This window comes from Pan paniscus, chromosome 11 (assembly GCF_029289425.2).
Source record: "Pan paniscus chromosome 11, NHGRI_mPanPan1-v2.0_pri, whole genome shotgun sequence".
NCBI lineage: Eukaryota > Metazoa > Chordata > Mammalia > Primates > Hominidae > Pan > Pan paniscus.
Window position 1 is genome coordinate 75,487,706 of NC_073260.2, and position 17,048 is coordinate 75,504,753.

The 17,048-nt window shown below is 45.6% G+C and overlaps 1 protein-coding gene and 1 long non-coding RNA gene across 2 annotated transcripts in view; one reads left to right on the top strand and one right to left on the bottom strand.

The window, feature by feature from the left end:
• PCSK5 (proprotein convertase subtilisin/kexin type 5) overlaps positions 1–17,048 on the top strand; it is a 461,615-nt gene that overhangs the window by 424,392 nt on the left and 20,175 nt on the right. The window contains exons 32-35 of the mRNA XM_034967553.4: positions 1,324–1,560; positions 6,323–6,553; positions 10,738–10,915; positions 16,520–16,737. Of these exons, the coding sequence (XP_034823444.2) occupies positions 1,324–1,560; positions 6,323–6,553; positions 10,738–10,915; positions 16,520–16,737 (864 nt within the window). The remainder of the gene's footprint in view (positions 1–1,323; positions 1,561–6,322; positions 6,554–10,737; positions 10,916–16,519; positions 16,738–17,048) is intronic.
• LOC129393082 (uncharacterized) lies at positions 6,526–12,727 on the bottom strand. Its single transcript, XR_008619709.2, has 3 exons — positions 12,312–12,727; positions 11,143–11,310; positions 6,526–9,385 (listed from the first exon to the last, which is right to left on the bottom strand). It is a non-coding gene; the product is annotated as an uncharacterized LOC129393082 (long non-coding RNA).

A 17,048-nucleotide genomic window follows, 5' to 3' on the forward strand; every position in this document is an offset into this window, starting at 1 on the left:
GAACCAGTCTCCCTACCATTCCTGAAAGGTATGTCTCTGTGCCTGTCATCAGAGAAACTGAGGGTGAGATACACCCTTTTCATTATGGATGCTGCAAGTTAAGACAAGCGAGAGCCCCTTTTTGGATGATTTCTTACACACACCCCCATATGTACACACACAGCAGATGTGCAAGTGCTATCCTAGGTGCTAGAGGTACAGAGAAGAACCCAATGTTCTCATCTTTTTTTTTTTTCCTTGAGATGGAGTTTCACTCTTGTTGCCCAGGCTGGAGTGCAATGGCTCAATCTCAGCTCACTGCAACTTCTGCCTCCCATGTTTAAGTGATTCTCCTGCCTCAGCCTCCAGAGTAGCTGGGATTACAGGCACGCTCCACCACGCCCGGCTAATTTTAACATTTTTAGTAGAGACGAGGTTTCTCCATGTTGGTCAGGCTGGTCTCAAACTCCTGACCTCAGGTGATCCACCGTCGTCAGCCTCCCAAAGTGCTGGGATTACAAGCGTGAGGCACCACGCCCAGCTGTTCCCATCTTTTGGAACACAAAATCTTACAGACTGATAGTAAGCCACAAAACACAGAGGTAGCTAGAAAACTGCAGTTGTTAAAAAGGATAAGAAAGAAAAGTTCGGGCAACTATGACTGAGATGACCACTCTGGCTGTGAACAAATTTTGTTGTTTTTTTCCCTCAGGAATTATCTCCCCCAAAAAGCTGTTCAATTTTCTCTCCAGAATAAGACAGACTCATTTAACTGGTGCTGTCCTATCCAAAGTATTCTCTTGGTGTGACCTCAAGTGTTTCCCAGGATTCCCCCCAAAGTAAGAAAATGAACACAAAAAAAATAAACCCGCAATGTATTCTTCACACTGATCAATCCTGTATTCATTGTTGTACCTGATCAGTGAATGAAAAGTTAACTAATCCAACCATTCCTAAACTGCTTTCCGTGTTGAAAACAGTGTGAGGTTCTCAATACAATTTTTTAAATCTGTTAATGCTCTTTGGGTTTTTCAAACAATACCACCAGCCTCTCAGCCATCCCTGTCTTTTGCAGCATTGCAAATTTTTGCACTGCACCTCCAAAGGGCAGACCATTTCATTGTGTAAGTCCAGCACCATCTAATACAGTCATCATGTGTGGCCTCCTTGTCCCAAGGCAGGGCTTGTTAGACATCAAGTCTATGCCCTGGCAGGGTGGGGAAAGGGCAAGCATACTCTCAGGTCAAATCAACCAAAGTGCTGAGGGAGGAGCTAGCCCACTGCAGACAATGAATTCCTTTCTCCTACCCCCGGGGATAACTTGCTGCTTCCTCCTTTTCCCAGAGTGCATGCCTGAGTTCTTCCTGCACGATGATATGTGCCACCAGTCCTGTCCCCGTGGCTTCTATGCAGACTCGCACCACTGTGTCCTCTGCCATAAGGACTGTCTGGAGTGCAGTGGCCCCAAAGCTGACGACTGCGAGCTCTGTCTTGAGAGTTCCTGGGTCCTCTATGATGGACTGTGCTTGGAGGAGTGTCCGGCAGGAACCTATTATGAAAAGGAGACTAAGGAGTGCAGAGGTAAAGACTTCTGGGATTCAAAATAGGCTCCGGGCTTTGCACAGTTCCAGCCCCAGCCCCAGCGCCAGAGCTGTCATCTCAATCTTTTTTTTTTTGTTGTGTTGTGTTTTTGTTTTGGGACAAGGTCTCCCTCTATTGCCCAGGCTCAAGTTCAGTAGCACGAACATGGCTCACTGAAGCCTCCGCCTCCTGGGCTCAAGTGATCCTCCCACCTCAGCCTCCAGAGTTGCTGGGAACATAGAGATGAGGTCTCAGAATGTTACCTAGGCTGGTCTTGAACTCCTGGCTTCAAGCAATCCTCTGCCTTGGGCTCCCAAAGTGCTGGGATTACAGGTGTGAGTCACCATGACCAGTCTGTCTCATCCTTTACCATCTCACTCAAGGAGGCATATTTTGAACCGGTTGTAAATAATTTTTAAATGAATCGCTCATAAGCTTTGTACAGGTAACTTTTATTAGTGACAAATCACGTGGACCTTCCTCACAACAGTGGTTATGAACTGCTGGTCAAAAGAAGTTATCATATAAAGATTTACAGCAGAGAGGAGGAGCCTTCAAAAGCTACCTGAGACTTTTCTTGAAATGTTAAGCCATTAAAAGTTTATAACACAAGCAAATTGTGCCACCATAAGGGACTTTCTTGGTGCCTCTTGTCTCCCTTCATGGGTGATTTTTTTTTTTTTTTTTTTTTGAGACAGAGTCTCACTCTGTTGGCTAGAGTGCGGTGGCACGATCTTGGCTTACTACAACCTCTGCCTCCTGGGTTCAAGCAATTTGCCTGCCTCAGGCTCCTGAGTAACTGGGACTACAGGCGTGTGCCACCACACCTGGCTAATTTTTCTATTTTTAGTAGAGAGGGGGTTTCACCATGTTGACCAGGCTGGTCTTGAACTCCTGACCTCAAGTGATCCACCTGCCTCGCCCTTGCAAAGTGCTGGGATAACAAGCGTGAGCCATGGCGCTCGGTCCATATTTTGTTGTTGTTGTTCTTGAGATGGAGTCTCACTCTGTTGCCCAGGTTGGAGTGCAGTGGCATGATCTCAGCTCATCGCAGCCGCCACCTCCTGGGTTCAAGTGGTTCTCCTGCCTCAGCCTCCTGAGTAGCTGGGATTATAGGCGGCTGCCACCACACCTAGCTAATTTTTGTATTTTTAGTAGAGACAGGGTTTCACCATGTTGGCCAGGCTGGTCCTGAATGCCTGATCTCAAGTGATCCGCCCACCCCGACCTCCCAAAGTGCTGGGATTACAGGTGTGAGCCACCGCGCCCAGCCTCCCTTCATGGTTTGCTCCCTGGAAGCTCCCCACCTTCCTCTTCATATCCTTCAATTCCTGCTCCAAGGTCCCCATTTCCACTCCCACTCAGTCCCTGCATGTTCAAGAAAGTATCTGCTATTATTTATACCTCCTTATGTTTTAACTCGGCATGAATCATTTGCCTCTTATTCATTATCAAGGAACAGAAAAATAAAATAAGTTATGCACTCTAGAATTCTCTAGCAAGTGAGAGAAATGTTGTGGGGCGGGGGCTTTTCTAGAGCCCAGGATTCACTCCGATGAGGCAGCCTGAGGTCCTTCACCCCCACATGTCGCCCCCAAGCAAACACGACAAGATAGATGTCCAGAGGCAATTCCCCTAACAACCGCGAGAGCCTGAGAGTGACCTTCCACTGAGAAACCCTGGGACACCCACACCCTAGGACATACTGAGGGGAAGGTTTTTAGTAGGACATGAAGATGTGTCTCGGTCCTGAAGGCTTTCTGCTCCAGCCTTGTGCTGTGGATATGCCTTTTTGTGTGTTTTATATAAAGCACTATTTAGTGTTAATGTCCTACCTGCCCATATGTGAAAAAGCGTGGATGTCAAGGCTGTGTCCGCATGCAGAAGAGGCGGGTGTTCGTGTGGGAGGCAGGCTGTGGAGCTGGGAATGGCGTCTGGGAGGTGAGAGACTCAGCAGCAGGCCTCCAGCGCCATCTTGCCTCCGCGAGGGCAGGAACTGAGGTTCAACTTCTGGCCTTTCTCTGGTGTTGAAAAATGAAAGTAATTTACCATACAGAGAGCTTTACAGGTCTCAGAGTATGTTTTCTTAATTTATCTGATTTAATTATCTCCTTGAGAAAGGCCCCTGGTTGCCCATTAGAATCACCTGGGCAGCTCTTAAAACCACAGATGCCTGCACCCAACATTCTAATTCCTTCTCCCACCACCAGTAATTCTGATGCTTAGTGTGGGTTGAGAGCCATTGAGGTAAATGGCAATTTTCTGCATTTTTCTGAGAAGGAAACAGATGCTTTGAGAAGTTAAGCACTTGCTCAATGTGACCCCACTAGTGAGGACAGAGTTGGAAACTCACTTGAGGTGTCTCCCTACAATGACGTTGCACTTTCTTTCTTTTTTTTTTTTTTTTTGAGACGGAGTTTTGCTCTAGTTGCTGCCGGGCTGGAGTGCAATGGCGCGATCTGGACTCACCACAACCTCCGCCTCCCTGGTTCAAGAGATTCTCCTGCTTCAGCTTCCCGAGTGACTGGGATTACAGGCATGTGCCACCACACCCAGCTAATTTTGTATTTTTAGTAGAGACGGAGTTTCTCCATATTGGTCAGGGTGGTCTCGAACTCCTGACCTTAGGTGATCTGCCCGTCTCTGCCTCCCAAAGTGCTGGGATTACAGGCGTGAGCCACCATGCCCGGCCGCCATTGCACTTTCTACCAGACCAAAGGGAGGGGAAGGAATGTGGTATTGGAAGAAACAGTGACAACCTGACTTTCCAGAGAGATAATACAAAGAACCTGATCTGAAAATTAAGATTTGGGGAAGTGTAGAGAAGCATTTAGAATGGAGCAATCTCAGCCAGACACGGTGGCTCACATCTGTAATCTCAACAACACTTTGGGAGGCCAAGGTGGGAGGATCTCTTGAGTCCAGGAATTTGAGACCAGCCTGGGCAACATAGCAAGACCCTATTTCTAAAACAAAAATAATTATACAAAAATTAGCCAGATGTAGTGGTGTGTGCCTGTAGTCCCAGCTACTCAAGAGGCTGAGATGGGGGGATCACTTTAGCCTGGGAGGTCAATGTTTCAGTGAGCCATGATCACACCACTGCACTCTAGCCTGGGTGACAGAGCAAGAACCTATAGCAAAAAAAAGAAAAAAAAAATCTGTAAGCAGGATCTTCTCTAAGAAACACAAGGACTTTGGATCCATTCCAATCACCCAGATTATCCTGTAATAGATAGTACAGACACCTCTAAAAGTCCCATACCTTTCCTGAAGCACTGGAGCAGAAGCAGCAAGGCAGTTGCTAAGGTCCTGGGCTCAACTCCTGATACTACTTAGCGTAAGTGACTTAGCATCTCCAGCCTCAATTTCCTGATTTAGATAAAATGAGAGGATAATATAAACAATAATAATACCATGCATGTATCCACCCAGGGAATGCTTACAGGGGGGCCTGCTATGTGCCGTGTGCTCTTTCAGGTCTGGGGAACAGCAGGGAGTGAGACAGAGTCCCTGCCCTCATGGAGCTCACATTCTATTAGGGAAGACAGGTACTAACGACCATAAGCCAAGAGCAAAAATAAGGCAGAGGGGCAGGACAGGGAGATAGGCAGGATGGAGATAAAACTTGAGAGATGTCTTAGATTTCATTGAGAAAGGCAGGAAGCAAACCATGCATGCCTCTGGGAGAAGAGAATTGCAGGCAGACAGAATGGCAACTACTAAATCCCAGAGATGGTCGGCCTGGTGCAGTGGCTCATGCCTATAATCCCAGCCCTTTGGGAGGCCAAGGCAGGAAAATCACTTGAGGCCAGGAGTTCAAGACCAGCCTGGGCAGCAAAGTGAAGGCCCATCTCTATTTTTTTTTTTTTTTTCCTGAGACAGGGTCTCACTCTGTTACCCAGGCTGGAGTGCAGTGGCACAATCACAGCTCACTGCAGCCTTGACCTCCTGGGCTCAGGAGATCCTTCCACCTTAGCCTCCTGAGTAGCTGGGACTACAGGCACCCGCCACCATGCCCAGCTAATTTTTGTGTTTTTTCTAGAGACAGTGTCTTGCCATGTTGCTCAGGCTGGTCTCGAACTCCTGGGCTCAAGCAATCCATCCACCTTGGCCTCCCAAAGTGCTAGGATTACAGGCGTAAGCCACTGCACCCAGCCCCCGTCTCTAGTTAAATACAGAAAAAGAAAACCTAGAGGTGGAAGATAATTGTTATTTTCTTTTTTTAACAAATACTTATCGATTCCTATTACATGCCAGGCCCTCTCATAGGCACTATGTATTCAAAAATAAATGCAAAAGGGACCTTTATTTGTCAACAGACAATTAAATACATTCCAACAATTGCTGTATTCGTGATAAGCTCAAGGTACTCCGGAGGTGAGTGGAGGACCATAACAGTAGGTGTTATGACGGTGGAAAATTCGGTGCCATTACAGAATGGCTTGTTATTATTTTGTTGCAGTTTGGGTAATTATAGTGAGCCTTACTAATATTTCTGAGATGGCTGTTGCAGGAAAGCCCTCTCTGGATACAACAGAGAAAATAAAATAATAATTTTCTCTCATTTTGCAAAAGAATGGTCCACCCCAGAGCTCAAGGGCTGTACTCAACTCATGGCCCCACACCATTGGCCCAGAGCTCTGGAAATCTCTGGAAGAAATGTGAAAGGAATGTGAAGACCCTTTCCCAGGGGAAGCCATTCCCACGAGGGCCACCCTGGCCCTCGCTCACTCTGTCTGCTGCCCCTCCACGCCCACAGATTGCCACAAGTCCTGCTTGACCTGCTCATCGTCTGGGACCTGCACCGCCTGTCAGAAAGGCCTGATCATGAACCCTCGTGGGAGCTGCATGGCCAACAAGAAATGCGCACCCTCCGAGTACTGGGATGAGGATGCTCCCGGGTGCAAGCCCTGCCATGTTAAGTGCTTCCACTGCATGGGGCCGGCGGAGGACCAGTGTCAAACATGCCCCAGGAACAGCCTTCTTCTCAGTGAGTTACTTCTCCGAGGACAGCTTTGTGTTTCCATCTCTCTGGGAAACTGCCTTGCACACTGCCTTGTCCAGTAGATACTGGCTTCTTTCTTTTTGATTTTTTGCTTTGTTTTTGGGAAATGTTTAAACCTGCAGAAAAGATGCAAGAGTAAGAACTGTACAAAGAACAGCGCACGCATGTGCTTCATCCAGTTCGCAAATTGCTCATCTTCTACACCATTTGCTTTATCATTTGCTCGTGGGCTCTCTCCCCCCTTCTCACTCATTCTGTCTCTCTCTATCACTTTCTCTCACTCTCGCAATGTATACATGTACATCATTCCCAATACATATTTTTCGAAGCCATTTGAAGGCATACATCATGGCCCCTTTCCCATAAATATTTTAGTGCCTATTTCCTCAGATTAGTGATATTTTCTTACATAACCGCAGGATAGTTATCAACTCTAATAAATTGTACATTCATACAATACTTTAATATACTATCCATATTACAATTTTCTCAGTGCCCCTTTAGGATTCAGGCTAGAGTCAGTTGTTTCATTTAGCTTCCATGTCCCTTTTTTGTTTGTTTGTTGGGAAGGAGTCTCACTCAGTTGCTCAGAGTGGAGTGCAGTGGTATGATCTCGGCTCACTGCAACCTCTGACTCCTGGGTTCAAGCAATTGTCATGCCTCAGTCTTCTGAGTAGCTGGGATTACAGGTGGGCACCATCGCTCCTGGCTAATTTTTTTTTTTTTTTTTTTTTTTTGTATTTTTGGTAGAGATGGGGTTTCACCATGTTGGCCAGGCTGGTCTTGAACTCCTGGCCTCAAGCAGTCTGCCCTCCTCAGCCTCCCAAAGTGCTGGGATTACAGGTGTGAGCCACTTCCCCCAGCCACTTTTTTGTTTGTTTGTTTTTTGTTTTAAGAGACAAGTTGGCCAGGCGCAGTACCCAGGCTGTTGGAGTGCAGTGGCACGATCATGGTTCACTGCAGCCTTGAACTCCTGGGCTCAAGAGATCCTCCTGCCTCAGCCTCCCAAGTAGATGGGATGGGATTACAGGCATGAACCACCATGCCTGGCCCTTCCATGTCATGTCCAGCCATTTTTTTTTCTTTTTAGAGACAAGGGTCTCACTGTGTTCCCCAGGCTGGTCTTGAATTCCTGGGCTCTAGCTATTCTCCTGCCTCAGTCTCCCAAAGTGCTGGGATTACAAGCATGAACCACTATGCCAGGCCCTTCCATGTCCCTTTAGCCTCCTTTAATATGAAATGTTTCCACACACTTTCTTTTTCTTTCACAATATCAATGCTTTAGAAAAATACAGTCTTGGCTGGGCACGGTGGCTCACACCTGTAATCCCAGCACTTTGGGAGGCCGAGGCGGGCAGATCATGAGGTCAGGAGTTCAAGACCAGCCTGACCAACATGATGAAATCCCATCTCTACTAAAAATACAAAAATTAGCCAGGTGTGGTGGTGGGCACCTGTAGTCCCAGCTACTCGGGAGGCTGAGGCAGGGGAATCGCTTGAACCCAGGAGACAGAGGTTGCAGTGATCCGAGATCACACCACTACACTCCAGCCTAGGCAACAGAGCAAGACTCTATCTCAGAAAAAAAAGAAAAGAAAGGAAAAATACAGTCTTCATTTTTCCTTTCGGGTGACTGTGAAGTTGCCCGTGATCAGTTGCAGAGTGTGCATGCTTGGCCAGCATACTTCAGAAGTGATGTCTATCCTCCGAGAGTCACACCTGGAGGAACATGATCTCCACATGCCTCTCCTCGATGATATTAATGTTGATCACCTGGCCAAGATGTTCAGTTTCTCTACTGCATAATTACTATTTATTCCCTTGTAACTAATAAGTAGCCTGTGGGGTTACACTTTAAGAACATGTAGATATTCAGCTCCTCGTCAAAATTTCCCCTCCATTTAGCATGGTTGATTAAGAAATCCCTCTTGAGCAAAATGTGGCACAGGTTAAGGTTGGCCATGTCCCACAGATCAGAGTTGAAGGTTATTGCTAATATGAAACAATGTCCTCAGGTTCCCAGGGATACTGTGACTAGGCTTAAAACAAGCATGGGAGAAAGATAATGAAACAAAACTTAACTAAATAAGAAGTCATAGGAGACAGAAGACAGAGATGAATATGGTGAAGACCAAGAAGTATGAGCACTTTTCTCCCCCACCAGGAGAGTAGACCTGAGAAGCGTGAAACTCCAAATAGACATGTGTGGTAGGCTGGGCGCAGTGGCTCATGCCTGTAATCCCAGCACTTTGGGAGGTCGAGGCAGGAGGATTGCTTGAGCCCAGGAGTTCAAGGCCAGTCTAGGCAACATAGTGAGACTTCATCTCTACAAAAAATGGAAAAAAATTAAAATTTTAAATTTAAAAATTTTGAACATTAAAAAAAAAATGTTTTAAAGACGTGTGGCAAGCTTTTCCTCTTCATATTGAGCGAGGACACCATCCCCCTGCTAAGACACAGGGAGACCTATTCTCAATACCATTCCTGATCACTTCACAATAGAAAACACTCAAAGAGACCAGTCTTCTCTATCCATCTACCTTAGCTCCTGGTCCACATATCTCTGTGACTCTCCTTCCCAGCAGCTGCTGCTTCATAAAAGCATTCCCTCCAGCCACGTCTCCCATGTAATCCCACCCCATGGGACCTTCTTTTCTACTTACATCCAATCTAGAGTGCCACCAGTAATCATCTCAGATGCCTTCATACAGAGAAGACAGCTTGCCTCCACAAAGTGGTCTTCCCCTCATCCGAGGCTGCAGATTAGACTAGAATTGAGGCTTCAGTGCTGGTATAGGACACAGAGCTGTAGTCCCCCTGGGAAATGGGTGCAGATTTGCTCAGCCTGGTATCCTCACATTCTCTCTACCGTGTCCCACCACACCACCAGGGTCAGGCTATTTATAAATTAGATACTTTTTTTGGACGTTGTGGTAGACTGAATAATGGCCCCCCTGAAGATGTCACATCCTGATCCCCAGATCCTGTAAGTGTATTACTCTACTTGGTAAAGGACTTTGGGGCTGTGATTTAGTTGAGGATCTCGGCATAGAGAGATTTTCCTGCATTATCCACGTAGACCCAATGCCATCACAAGGGTCTGATAAGAGAGATGCCGGGGGTGGGCCAGGCGTGTTGGCTCACGCCTGTAATCCCAGCACTTTGGGAGGCCGAGGTGGGCGGATCACAAGGTCAGGAGATCGAGACCATCCTGGCTAAAACGGTGAAACCCCGTCTCTACTAGAAATACAAAAAATTATCCGGGTGTGGTGGCAGGCGCCTGTAGTCCCAGCTACTCGGGAGGCTTAGGCAGGAGAATGGTGTGAACCCAGAAGGTGGAGCTTGCAGTGAGCCAAGATTGCGCCACTGCACTCCAGCCTGGGCGACAGAGCGAGACTCCATCTCAAAAAAAAAAGAGAGAGATGCCAGGGGATCAGAGTCAGTAATAGAAGGTGATGTGATCAGAAGCAGAGGGACAGAGAGAAGCTACTGCACTGCTGCCTTTGAAGACAGAGGAAGGGGCCATGAGCCAAGGCATGCAGGTGGACTCTAGCAAGTGGAAAAGGAAAGGAAACAGATTTCCCTCCTAGAGCCTCTAAAAGGAACAGAGCCCTGTGGATCTATTTTGGACTTCTGACCTCCAGAACAGTAAGATAATAAATTGTTGTTTCAAGGCCCCAAGTTGGGGATACTTCATAGGAACAGCAATAAGAGACTAATACAGTGGTGTTTTTCCTTCAGGAAGCTGGGGCTTCCCCCTAGTTAACCAGATACATGAGCTGGACAATGAGCCATTGCCAACATCCACAGGCGCCGGACTGTAGTTTCTGTTCTACCCACCACAGCTAATCCACTGAGAGATTTGGGTGGGACACAGATGAGATTTGGATCTCTGATGAGATGAGATGGGATCACTGATGAGATTTGGGTGGGACACAGAGCCAAACCATATCACTGACTTCTGTTTTCCTTGTATTCCTCATGGTCTTAGGGCAATTCTGTTTCTTGGACACTAATCTTATTTCCCAAACATATCCATCAGCTCACAGGATCATCCCATTCCTCCTGCAGCCCTCTCCTCCCTCCCGCCATGGTACACAAGAGGGAAAATACAGGGGAGACATGTGTCATGCTCGATGTCCAAATAGACATTTTTTCCCCCATGACAGACACAACCTGTGTGAAGGACTGCCCAGAGGGCTATTATGCCGATGAGGACAGCAACCGGTGTGCCCACTGCCACAGCTCTTGCAGGACATGTGAAGGGAGACACAGCAAGCAGTGCCACTCCTGCCGACCGGGCTGGTTCCAGCTAGGAAAAGAGTGCCTGCTCCAGTGCAGGGAAGGGTAAGTGCTCGATACATTTTCCCCCATGTAATTTCACAGCCACACCAGATATCAACCCATTTTACAAATGAGGAAACTAAGATTCAGAGCACTTATAAAACCAGGTTGAAGTCTCAGTGCTAGTTAGGAGCAAAGATGAACCAATTCACAGTAACAGAAGAGAAACAGGAGAGGCAGAGTGACAGGGTGAGTTAACACAAAGGGTCAGATTGTCAAGCTGGACTCACCTGAGCAACTGATCTTCCTCAACGACAGTCCTTACTGATAATTCAAAGCATATTGGCAGCTGGGCACTGTGGCTCATGCCTGTAATCCCAACTACGTGGGAGGTTGAGGCTGGAGGATCACTTAAGGCAGGAGTTTGAACCAGTATGGGCAACATAGTGAGACCCCATCTGTAAAATATTAAAATAAGATTAGCTGGGCATGGTGCATCAGGCTATAGTCCCAGCTTCTATGGAAGCTGAGGCAGGGGATGATCACTTGAACCCAGGAGTTGGAGGCTGCAGTAAGCTATGATTGCACCACTGCACTCCAGCCTCGGTGACAGAGCAAGACCTTGTTTCTAAAAATTAAAACAATTTGGCAAAGGGTCTCAGCAATCACAAGGCAGAAGCAAAGCATCCTTTCCTCAGAGAAGCCCAAGATCATTAATGGAGGTTCTTTTTCTTCAGCTTCAGGACTTGTTCTGATTCAGATTTAAAATTCAGGGTCTCACATTCTCCCAACCTGCTTATGTGAGGAGAGCAGTGAGTGTGGAACATTGATTTACAAAGGAAATAGTTCCATTAACATCTCCATTTATTCCCCATTAATTCCCCAACCTGTCATGTCCCCTATAAATCCACAAATTACAGGTTTTGTTATCATAAACAACCTAGACACACACACTTGATGTATCCTTCTAAAAGCATTTCATGGATAAGGACTCTATTATTTTTCTGCTAGGAAGAACCGTTAGTGTTATCAGAAGGTCTGATTGCCAGCATATCCTTTTTTTCCCCCGGGCATTCCCAGTAAAGAGTAAAAGATTGATGATAAGCCTGTTGCTGACTCTTTCTACCCAATCAATAACCTAGAGCACTGGGAGTCTCCAGACCCAAATCAAGGGCTGTAACGTTAGACCTTCCTCAAATGCTTTCACCCAAATTGACACATCTCTTCGGTCCTATAGCAGCTACTGCTTGTTTCATTCATTTTAGTGCTATATGCTGCCTTGCATTTTGATTTATCTCATTCATTCACTTATTTATTTAACACATTTCATGATGAGTACTTTGTATGTATAAATAAGATGAGTAAAAGAAAGACTGACTGTGTTTGTTTTCACGCGGCTGATAAAGACATACCCAAAGACTGGGCAATTTACAAACTAAACAGGTTTAATTCGACTTACAGTTCCATGTGGATGGGGAGGCCTCACAATCATGGCAGAAGGCAAGTAGGAGCAAGTCACATCTTATGTGGATAGCGGCAGGCAAAAAGAGAGAATGAGAGCCAGGTGAAACGAGTTTCTCCTTATCAAATCGTCCTATCTTGTAAGACTTATTCACAACCGCAAGAACAGCATGGGGGAAACTGCCCCTACAATCCAACCATCTCCCACAGGGTCCCTCCCACAGCACATGGGAATTATGGGAGTACAATTCAAGATGAGATTTGGGTGAGACACAGAGCCAAACCATATCACTGACTTTAAGAGTTTATTCTTATTTTTATATGCCTCTTCCCAAGAAAATTATAAACTCATGGAAGAAAAACACCTCTTACGTCTTACATTTGCTTCTACAACACTCAGCACAGAGCCACACGTTGGCAGCTCTTGAAAAACACCAGCCAGGCTGGGCAGGGTGGCTCACACCTATAATCCCAGCACTTTGGGAGGCTGAGGTGGGTGGGAGGCGAGGTTAGGAGTTTGAGACGAGCCTGGCCAACAGGGTGAAACCCCGTCTCTACTAAAAATACAAAAACTAGCCAGGCATGGTGGCACGTGCCTGTCATCCCAGCTACTTGGGAGGCTGAGGGAGGAGAATTGCTTGAACCCAGGAGGCCAAGGTTGCAGTGAGCCAAGATCACACCACTGCACTCCAACCTGGAGCAAGACTCTGTCTCAGAAAAAAAGAAAAACACCAGTCATATAGATCAAGGAAGAAAGGGCCCTGCCAGACAAGAACAGAGATGGATGGCCAGGTGTGCTGGCTCATGCCTGTAATTCCAGCACTTTCAAAGGCTGAGGCGGGCAGATCACTTGAGGCCGGGAGTTCAAGACCAGCCTTGCCAACATGGTGAGACCCTGTCTCTATTAACAATACAAAAATTAGCAGGGTGTGCAGGCAGGCACCTGTGATCCCAGCTACTGGGGAATCTGTGGCATGAGAATTGCTTGAACCTTGGAGGCGAAGGTTTCAGTGAGCCAAGATTGCACCACTGCACTCCAGCCTGGGCAACAGAACAAGGCTCTGTCTTAAAAAAAAAAAAAAAAAAAAAAACAGGGATGAAGCTACCTGGCTTAGCCCTTCTGCATCACCCTAGTAAGTGTCTGAAAAGATCTGGATCCCATCTTCCTCAAATCAAGTCAGTAAATACTCTCAAACACAAAAAGGGTGCTTGATCATCCTGTGATCTAAGTAGAATGCAGACCATGGAATTAAGAAGACAATTGTTCCACAGTGTGTAAAGCTCCCCAGGGCTGGTTGGGGGAGGCACAGGTTGCCATAGATCTCTTTAATAAAGAAGAAATGGAATATTCATGAGGTATAAGAGAACTCTTCCTTTAGTAAAATCAGTGTTCCACATGCTTGGCATAACCCTTGTATGTTAAATCTCTGCCTTGGAAAAGTAGGCATATACTTCTCTGCACCCTATCCCAACCCACATAATTATTTTGGTGTTTAACTCAGAGAAGTTTCTTTAAAGCCTAGGTTACTGCTTGTGCTTATGCTCTTCAAGGCTGGGAGGCTCAAAAGATGAGTCCTCAAATCAAGCAGTGGTGTTGTACTCTTTTAATCTGTTCCAATAAACTCTTCATTGTCTCTTTTAGCATTACTCCTTGATAATTTTAAAAACCTACTTAGAATTGATAAGCTTTCTTTCCCACAGTTCCTACTGATGCTTTTCATCTTTATAACAATCTATAATAAAAACAGTAGGTAAAAAAACTTTTGTATGCTGCTTAAGAGTTACAAAGTATTTCCACTCACGATATATCTTTACATTATGATTTGATTCTACAACAATCTCATGAGGTTACTGTTAGTCTCTCCATTTTACAGATGAAGAAACTGAGGCTTAGAGGGGTTAAGTGACTTGCCCAAAGTCACAGAGCTACTAATACATGGCAGAGCCAGGAGTAAAAATTCTATCTTCTGACTCTAATCCTGTGTATTCCCTCTGCTCTGTGTAGATTTCACTTTTCCCTGATGGTTTCTTTTCTTGAGTCTTATGTGGGCTTTGTCAACCATTCAGCTCATCATCGCCTTGTCTCTCAGATACCTCAGTCTTACAGATTGACACATAGTAGTCATTGTTCTTCACATAACTGCAAAAAGTGAAGGAAGTCTCAAGTTACCACAAGCTGGGCCGCTGAGGTTCAAGTGTGCTCACTCAGATCAGTGACAGGTGGCTAAATAGACCAAGGCTCAGCATGACCTAGGCATGGTGTGAGTTTTCAGCAAGTTCATGGAGCTGAATTAGTCTACAAAAAAAAGCCTATTGGGACCTGTAGTGTTGCACCAGAGAAAACAAAGATGAACCTTTAGGTTTCTAGGATAGGTTTAGTGGTGCTGATATCTAGAAATACAGAGATGAATCAGATGACCTTTAGAAGTTCATCCTTAGCAAGAATTTTGTTACCCTTTTTTATCTTGCTTACAAACCTTTGTTTACCTTCAATTAATGCACTATTTTGTTGTAGCGTTTAACAGTTAAGCTCAAATCATATTGTCTCATTTCACTAACTGACTTTAAGCAAGTTGTCTAAATTCTCTAAGCTTCAATGTTTGCTTCTGTAAAATAAGGATAATAATACCTAAATCATAAGATTTGCTATGAGGATAAACCATAAAATTTATAATTATCACTAATATACATTAATTATTTATAATGTGCCCATCATGGTCCCCACCCCTTTCTCAGTAATTACATGTTGAATTGTAGGTGCTAACATTAGTCCCATCTTATAGATGAGAAACCTGAGGCACAGAGATGTTGAGTGACTGGCCCAAGGTCACACAGCTTGTAAGTGGTATGACTGGGATTTAAAACTGTAGTCTTGTTCCAGAGGGCAAGTGCTAACTACCACACTCTAGTGTCTCATTTGTAGGTTCAATAAGGTGAAATAATGTTTATGAAGTCCCTGGAATACTATCAGGCATATTAGTAGAAACTTAATGAATAGTGGTTACAGTTATTATATTTAGCCTCCAAAAATCTTTTCAAACAAGGTTATATCTATTATGTAAACGTCAATATCACACTTGTCACCTCCTGTTTCAAAATTTGTTTTTTAATTGACAAATTAGAAGAATAATTCAGAGGTACATTTATTTATTTTATGTTATCTTTTATTTTATTTATGATAGTCTCACTCTGTCACCCAGGCTAGAGTGCAGTGGTGTGCTCTCAGCTCACTCTCCTGGGTTCAAACAATTCTCATGCCTCAGCCACCCAAGTAGCTGGGACTACACATCACATCTGGCTATTTTTGTTTGTTTGTTTGTACTCTTAGTAGAGATGAGTTTTCGCCATGTTGATTGACCAGGCTGGTCTTGAACTCCTGGCCTCAAGCCATCCTCTCATCTTGGCCTCCCAAAGTGCTGGGATTACAAGTGTGAGCCACTGTGCCTGGCCCGATGGATCTCTTTTTTTGAGACGGAGTCTCACATTATCGCCTAGGCTGGAGTGCAGTGGGATGATCTCGGCTCACTGCAACCTCCACCTCCCAGGTTCAAACAATTCTCCTGCCTCAGCCTCCCAAGTAGCTGAGATTACAGGCACATGCTACCACGTCTGGCTAATTTTTGTATTTTTAGTAGAGACAGGGTTTCACCATGTTGACCAGGCTGGTCTCAAACTTCTGACCTCAAGTGATCCACCCACCTTGGCCTCCCAAAGTGCTATAATTACAGGTGTGAGCCACTGCACCCGGCCTGGATGGATCTTTTAAATGTATCTCTGAATGGCCAGGCCAACATAGTGAGACACCCATCTCTATTTAAAAAAAAAAAAAAGATCCTTCCATTCTCTGATCCCAGCCATTAATCACAACTTAAAGCATGAACTTGGAGAGACACATGGTAGAAAAAGGCAATGGTAGCTAGCAACGATGGAGGTGCTACTAGGTGTGATAAGCACTAGGTCTTTTCATATGTGTTAGTTACCCAGTTTAATTTTCACAAATAGTAGGGGAGGGATTGGCCCAATTTACAGGTAAGAACACTGGGAATCATTGGATTCATTAGTGTTATTAGCAATGAATCTAATGAGTAAGGTAAAGAGGCTAAAGTCACTCAGCTTGTAAATGAAACCTGACCACCATGTTTTTCCACTGCATCCAATTTAGGAGCAAAGCTTACTATTCCATCTTTTCTTCTCCTTTGGTTTCAGATATTACGCAGACAACTCCACTGGCCGGTGTGAGAGGTGCAACAGGAGCTGCAAGGGGTGCCAGGGCCCACGGCCCACAGACTGCCTGTCTTGCGATAGATTTTTCTTTCTGCTCCGCTCCAAAGGAGAGTGTCATCGCTCCTGCCCAGACCATTACTATGTAGAGCAAAGCACACAGACCTGTGAGAGATGCCATCCGACTTGTGATCAATGCAAAGGTGAGAGTCTACCTGTCATTTTGCATGAGTGCGTAGAAAAATGAAAAGGTTTTCTTCCTTATTTGCCCCTTTCTCTCTTCTCACCACCTGGGAGGTTCCTCTTGCTTCCCTACCTCGTGTGTGATCCTCTCCAGCATCAGCGCCCTCTGTTCGCTCTTAACTTCCACATCTTCCCTCTAACCTGGGCTGCTCCTGCCCATCCCCCATCCTTCAAGGCCCAGAGACAGGCATCATCTCCTTGAGGAAGTATTGTTCGTTCACTCATCATTTTCCTACTCTACCTGATGAGTCTGTCTGGGGGAATTTGTTTA